General features: G+C 38.9%; 1 protein-coding gene across 1 annotated transcript; it reads left to right on the top strand.

The window, feature by feature from the left end:
* Window positions 1-770: 770 nt before the first annotated feature.
* Window positions 771-1,631, top strand: LOC145003140 (uncharacterized). Its single transcript, XM_078962278.1, has one exon. It carries the CDS (start codon window positions 771-773, stop codon window positions 1,629-1,631), a length of 861 nt encoding a protein of 286 aa, XP_078818404.1.
* The last annotated feature ends 6,318 nt before the right edge of the window (window positions 1,632-7,949 follow it).

The raw sequence follows: 7,949 nt of genomic DNA, 5'->3' as shown, positions 1-7,949 counted from the left end.
CACAGTGTTTGCGGCCGCACAAGCATGTATGGCTACACACTCGTGTGCTGGTGAAGGTACTATTTATAGGGGTTGGTTTGTGTCAGATTGTACTTGTTGCTGAACAGTGATGTATGTGTGTGTACTTTCAAAGTGTACCTAACATTTATGAGCAATAGATATGTGCATGCTTGATGTTATTTCTCTTATACTCCTTCTACACTCTAGTTTGATTGTTATTACTTCACTGATTACTGATTTGGATCTATAGTTTTGGGGACTAACAATTGGTATTAGAGCTAATTTGGTATTAATTGAAGTATTTTAGAGTGAGGTTGCAAAATTTCACTGTTTTTGAAGTGCATTTGTCTGATTTGATCAAAGAACTGCTGTTTGATTATTGTTTTCAATAGTTTGAAATCAAGTTTCATCAAAAATCTAGGAAAATTGTGTGTGTGGGTGACATTTTTAGTGTGTGCGGTTAATTGTTGAAGGTGTGCGGTTAGCTGTTGAAGATGTGCGTGTGCCGTTGAATTGTTTGAAGGTGTGTTGTTAAGGTGTGTAAGGTTGAGTGTGCTGTTAAGTGTGTGCGGTTGGGTTTGCTGTTAAGTTATGTGTGTTGTTAAGTGTGTGCGGTTACACTTACTAAATTGAATTCGAGGACTGTTGAGTGTGCTGCTTAGTGTGCGGTTGGAGTTGCGGTTAAGTATAAAATTGTGTGTGCGGTTAAGGGTAATTTTGTGTGCGGCTATACTTTGTGTGTGCGGTAACAATCATTTAAGTTTTTCAACATGGAATCTCAAAGCATGATTGCTCATCAAGATTTGGATGCAATTATGGAAACAACTACTCGAATTCCCCGATTGTTGTCAGCAGAAGGATTTCCTGAATGGAAATATCGAATTGAAAAGTATATCAAGATGCAAGATTTCAAAATTTGTAGAAGTATTTTAAGAGGTCCAATTCGGATTACATCAACTCTAGAAGATGGCCCTGTAATTGACAAACAGGTTGAAAACTACACTGATGATGACTTTGAAAGAGTTGAGGAACAAGAAAAGGCACTCGCTACACTCACCATGGCATTGTCTCTTGAGATTGCTCAAGGATTTTGTGAATACACATCAGCAAATGCATTGTGGGAAGCTCTTATAGAAGTCTACGAAGGAAATGAAGACATGAAGCAAAGCCGACAAGACATGCTCCGACAAAAATTCAACATGTTCAACTACGTCTTGGGAGAAACACTGGAAAGTCAATTGCAAAGGTTTATCACACTAACCACTGAAATGAGCTCTGATGGTGTGATGGTTACAAGGTCCGACATCAACAAAAAGCTGCTAAATTTTCTTCCAAAATCCTGGGACATGAATGTCTCAGTGATTAAAAAGACTAAAGACCTAAACCGATTGAGCTTAGCCGAAACAATGGCAATCATCAAAGCTTCTGATCTTGATGCTAAACAAAGAGAAATCAACCATGTCAACTCGTACTCTACAACTAATCTTGGAATTCAAAACAACAACACTGCTTTCTCAAGCTTTACCACTCATCCACATTCTCAAGTTCATGTTCCTCAAGTTCAACCTTATGAAACCCATCAAACATTACCATACAACATACCTCAAATGCAACAAACTCAAGTCCCTTAATCTCAAAACATATCTCAAGTTGGTTCTTCCACAACTGTTTTAGTTCAAACTCATGGAATTGGTTATGAAAGTTCATCTGCAAGTGAAAAGGAGGAAGATATGGCTCTCGCTACTGGATTAGTGAACTGTTGCAATGCCTTTGTGGCTGGAGAGCTCTCTCCACAACTCTCATTCATTGACCTCGACCAAATCCATCGTGAGGATGTGGAAGAGATGGACATTACTTGGAAAATGGCAATGGCAGTATTCAGGGCTAAACAATTCTCCAAGAAAACAGGAAAGAAAAATTGGGGTGTAAATTCTGACAAGAAAATGGGATTCAGTAAAGGAAAGTTGCGTTGTTACAATTGTCATGAACCTAAACACTTTGCAAGGGAATGTCCAAAATCCGATCGATGAGAGAACTCTGAAAGAACCATGGTGCCAGTGACTTATGTTCACAACAACAACAAAGGATCATCTTCAAACAATCAGTCCACAAACTTGGCAATGGTGGCCCAATCTTTTAGCTGGGAAGATCAAATTCAAGTCCTAAACATTTTAGGACCTGAAAAGTCACATCTTGCTCAAATCAAGGATGAAGTTGAAGAAGAAACAGAGGCAGATCCAAAAGAAGAGATGATGAATCTTCAGTTTGCATTCATGGTGCAAACTACTCCAGAACCGGTTAAAACTGAGGTTAGTGAATTTGGATGTTCTTAGTCTTGTATTAAAACTGTTAAATTTTTGAGAGATCAAATTGAGATAATCAAAAGAGAGAACAAGGACCTGAAATATGAGGGATACACACTTAGGAAAAATCAAAAGCCCTTATAGACTCAATTAGAAAACAAAACAAAGGACTTTAAAAAATTGCAAGAGGATTACAGCAACAAATGTGAGAACTATAATCATCTCAAAAGAAAATTTGTTGCTGTAACCGCGGAACTTGACACATTGAAAAATCATTTTGAAAATGCTGAATTTAATTTCAAAAAATACGATGGGTCAAGTGAAACAATTGCAAAAATTATCAAAGGTCAAATACACTGGAGAGATATCACTCATGGTAATCAAATAAAAGTTGGACTAGGATTTGAGAGTGTCCCCCCTCCCTTCAATCATAACTACACTGCTATTCCCTTGTCTCAAGAAGAAATTGACAGAGAACCTCACATGGTATACGGAAAGTCGGCTTCTGAGCAGACAATACAATTTAATCATGAGAATTTTCTTACTAACATTTCTATCTTAAGTGTAGATATATTAGTAGTTCTGGGGAGCATGAAGATGAAACGTTTGAGTCAAATAATCCTGTGTCTAAGTTTGGTTTTAATTTCTGTGATGAGTCTGTGTCAAAATCAAACACTAATGTTTTTGTGTCTGGTGGTGTATTATTTCAGTACGATAATTTTGTTAATGATGGTGTTGTTTATGATAAAACTGCTAACTCTGATTTGAATGTCTCTACACCTTCCACATCTGCTTCAAAATCCTGTGATGGTTATTGCAAGTGTGGAAGTGTTACATATAAAAAAAGAAAGAATCAATCTGTCGATACTAGTGCCAAAACCATTGATAATAAACAAATATGTTTTAACTGTGGCACTGCTGGACACATTGCAAGAAATTGTATGAACCAGATGTTTGTTTCTCATACAACAAAAAGAGGAGAGAACGAATTTCGGGGACGATCTTTAACTAGAAAAACACCCAGAACTTGTTCTCGAAATGGTGACTTGAACACAAATCCAATCAAGAAAATGGTAAATTCTCAAAAGAATAAACCAGTTTTTCGTAAATTCAACAATAGTTTGCCAAAATCAACTCAGGCTAAGCCTAAGTCGAATTTGTCGAAGAGCAGGACCGGATCTTCAAACTCTTTGAGTAGAAAATCCACCGGCTCGAAGCAAACTAACAAAATTTCAAAACCTAACTTTCAGTGGATTCCAAAATTAACTTCAGATCAGTCACCATTAACCTCTAAATCAAATGAAAATAAAGAGTCAAATGGAACATCTATGAAAGGAAAGGGTCAACCCAGGATTGTGATGACCTGGGTCCCCAAAACTAAATGATTCTGCTCATCATGCAGGGACAGTTACGGAGGAATGTCGTCAGACCCTGGTATGTCGACAGCAGCTGCTCCTAGCACATGACTAGAGACATATCCTAACTACACAACATTCAAACTCTTAATGGATGATATGTTTCCTTTACGGGCGGAAAGGGCAAAAAAATAACTCAAAAAGGAACTGTTTCAAATGGTGTACTGAATTTTGAAAATGTTAACTTTGCTCCTGAACTTAAACACAACTTACTAAGCGTATCCCAGATTTGCGACAATGGTTACTCCACTCATTTCACAGATAATGAGTGTCTGATCTTAAAGCCAGGCGTTGTCATTCCGGATGATTGGATTCTTGTAAAATCTATGCAGGATGGGAATGCCTACATTATAGACATGAACAGCAACATCCCCGACGAAGTCACTTGTCTTTTCTCCAAAGCTTCTGAACAAAATGCAATGTTGTGGCATCGTCGTCTCAGTCAAGCTAATGCAAAGAACCTGAATTGGATTGCAAAGAACGAACTGGTCTGAGGAATACCTGTCAAAGATTTCATTACATTTGAAAAATGTGTTTCTTGCGCTCAAGGAAAACATCATCAGAAACCACACTTTCCAAAGCAAATTAACTCCATTAGTCATGTGCTCGAGTTGTTACATATGGATTTATTTGGTCCAGTTAATGTTCTCAGTATCAATCGCAAATCATACTACCTCGTTGTAATAGACGATTACTCTTGGTTTACTTGGGTTTTCTTTCTGTCTAACAAAATTGGGATCGCTGACCTCGTCAAAATATTCATTGTGATGATAAAAAATCAGACTAACAATCAAGTGAAAGCGCTGCGTACTGATAATGGAATAGAGTTCAAGAACGCAATTCTTGACCATTTTTGCGCTGAGAGTAGGATTGTGCGTCAGTTCAGTTCTGTTCGAACACCTCAGCAAAACAGGGTTGCCGAACGCAGGAATCGAACTCTTAAAGATGCCGCAAGGACGATGCTCTGTGATTCCAAACTTCCTGTGTTCTTTTGGGCGGAGGCGATTAACACGGCGTGCTATGTTCAAAATCGCGTGCTGATCAACAAATCCAAAGTGAAGATACCATACAAAATTCTATACAGACACAAGCCATCTGTCATCCATTTCCGAGTATTTAGCTGCCCTTGCACCCTTCTCTACTTGGAATCAAACCCCAAATTCAACGCAAAAGCTGATGACTGTTACTTTGTTGGATATACTGCTCGAACTACCTACAGGGTTTACAACAAGAAAAAAAATAGATAGTACAATCTTTCGATGTTCGTTGGCTCGAAGAAAATGATACAGATGAAAGAGTAGGCCCCGATTGGCTATTTGACTACACATCTCTTTTCAAATCATTCAATGTGTCCTCAGATGATCAAACAGGATCTTCGTCAAATTCAAAGATTACTATTGAAGATGAAGAAGGCGAAGTTGTCTACCGACCACCACTGGTTTCTTCTGATCCTCCAATGGTGCCCTCTTTTCACACTGATTCTTCTGAGTCTTCTCCTCAACGACTTTCTCCTGATGCTGCTGCTACTCCTCTAACTCCATTTGAAAGAGAGTTCATGAGCCACGAGACTTCCGTTGTAACTTCAAATCTGATGGAACTTCTCTTTTCGTAAAGTATTGATGAATAGTTTGTAGCAGATTCTATGACCGAACCTTGTTCATCTACTATGGATCACACAGCAAATGATGGAGCGGTTAACATTCATACTCTTCCAGTCTCTGTCAATGATATCAGCTACGAGATCCCTGCACACGTTCAGCGCGATCATCCAATAGAGAACGTCATTGGCCAGTTGGGCGACGGTGTTCAAACGCGAAGTTAGAGTGGAGATATTAATATGTGTCTCTACTCTTGCTTTATTTCTCAGATTGAGCCCACAAATGTCGAAATGGCTCTGAATGAGCCCAGCTGGGTTGACGTCATGCATGAGGAACTTAACCAATTCGAAAAACTCGGGGTTTGGAAGTTGGTGGAGCTGCCAAAAGGAAAGAAATCTCTTCACACCAGATGGGTCTTTCGGAATAAGCAAGACAACTCAGGCGCCATTGTACGCAACAAGGCGAGATTAGTGGTTCACGGGTTTCGACAAGTTGAGGATCTTGATTATACAGAAGTTTATGCTCCGGTCGTTCTCTTGGAAGCCATTCGTATCTTCCTTGCATATGCTTCCTATATGAACTTCACTGTATACCAAATGGACATCAAGATGGCTTTCTTGTACGACAAGGTCAAGGAGGAGATTTACGTTGACCAACCACCCGGTTTCGTAAATTCAAAGCTTCCCAACCATGTTTACAAGTTAGAAAAAGCTCTGTATGGGCTGCATCAAGCTCCTCGAGCTTGGTATGCTACCCTAACTCAGCAGTTGCTCAACCACGGCTATTCCCGATGTACCATTGTTCAAACCTTATTTATCAAACATGTTGGTCCGGATCAAATTCTTATTCAAATCTATGTGGACGAAATTATTTTCGGGTCGACAAGCCAACAACTTTGCAAAGAGTTCGAAGCAGTGATGACGAAGCGGTTCGAGATGAGTTCGCTTGGGGAAATGACCACGTTTCTGGGGCTTCAGGTCCAACAATCTTCAACCGGAATCCTTATTCACCAAGCCAAGTATGTGGATGATGTGTTGGAGAAGTTCGGGTTCCAAGATGCGAAACTTGCTCTTACACCCAAGGCGGAAAGACCTCTTCTGACCTCTGATCTTGAAGGTGAATCCGTAGATCAGAAACACTATCGATCAATAATTGGATCACTCATGTATCTGACTGCCAGTCGCCTAGATGTAATGTTTGCGATCTGTCAATGTGATCGCTACCGGGCTAATCCTAAACTCTCTCATTTACTTGCTGTTAAACGGATTTTTCAGTACCTCAAAGGTTGCCCAGAACTGGGTCTTTGGTATCCGAAAAATCCAGAATTTGACCTTTACGCTTTTGTAGACATCAACTATGGTGGGTGTGAGCTTGACTGAAAATCGACTTCAGGAGGATGCCAATTTCTGGAAGATATATTGGTCTCATGGCAGTGCAAGAAGCTGCATACCGTTTCCACCTCAATAGCAGAAGCGGCGTATGTTGTCATGTCTGCATGTTGTTCTTAAGTCATCTGGATCCAACATCAGCTGTTGGACTACGGTTTGAATTTTCAAGAAACCCCTCTTTTCTGTGATAATGAGGTTGCGATCCAAATTGCGAAAAACCCGATCCAGCACTCAAAAACCAAGCACATCGACATCAAAATTCATTTTATCACAGAATGTTATGAGCGTTCACTCATTCGGCTAGAACACGTACGCTCTGATAATAATGTAGCAGATCTGTTCACCAAGCCGTTTAACAAAGCTCGATTCGATGTGCTAGTTAATTTTCTGAAAATGATCTGTTTTGAGGATTTTTTTTTTGTATTTAGTTTAGGATAAATTTGCGCAATTTCTTTTCCTTTATTTTATGCACAAATTTAGGGGGAGAAAAATCAAAAATCCAAAAACATTAAAAATTAGAATATACAAAAACAATAGAAAATTAGAAAATCCAAAAACATTAGAAAATTAAAAATTTAATATATATATATATATATATATATATATATATATGTGTGTGTGTGTGTGTGTGTGTGTGTTCCATGATATGATTTGGGAAGTGATATCAACAAGTGATAACAGGCAATCTGGATCTGTGTAAAATACCAAAGCTGAATTGTCTAGGCTCGGTATTCGATGTGCTGGTAGGCACGAAAAATTTAATGGACTTGACTAGGCAAAAATGAACCTAAGAAATCAAGTGACTTGACAAATCTTGACCTAGATAGATCCGTTTAGCCTGACAATACGATGCTCGAATATTTTGAGTAGGGAGATATACATGAGAATACCGAAGTCACATTAAAGAACCCGTATCTAGAACTGTGGTTTTACTTTTCCTCGATGTACGGATTCTGTCCTTAATTCCGGTATTGACGGGGCGACTGGGGAATTCCGATAAAGTAGGTCTGTAAAAAATTATTTTCTTTCTTTCTTACTGTTAATCATATGATGCCTCCTCTACGTGATTGGAAGAGATCTGACCTGGACTGCAATATACGCAAATCTATTTCTCTAAATATTATATCTATGAAAATCTTCTTATCTGTTAGTCATATGTTGTCTCCTTTGTGGGATTATCAATCCGACCTGGTACACAGCAAATGCAACCTTCTACTTCTCAATCCCTCTAAAAACTATAATTAA

This window comes from Lactuca saligna, chromosome 6, assembly GCF_052625555.1.
Source record: "Lactuca saligna cultivar CGN05327 chromosome 6, ASM5262555v1, whole genome shotgun sequence".
NCBI lineage: Eukaryota > Viridiplantae > Streptophyta > Magnoliopsida > Asterales > Asteraceae > Lactuca > Lactuca saligna.
This window is presented reverse-complemented; position numbering and strand designations above follow the sequence as displayed.

Excerpts from the sequence above, each read along its gene's own strand:
- LOC145003140 (XM_078962278.1), top strand. The coding sequence starts at position 771 with ATGGAATCTCAAAGCATGATTGCTCATCAAGATTTGGATGCAATTATG.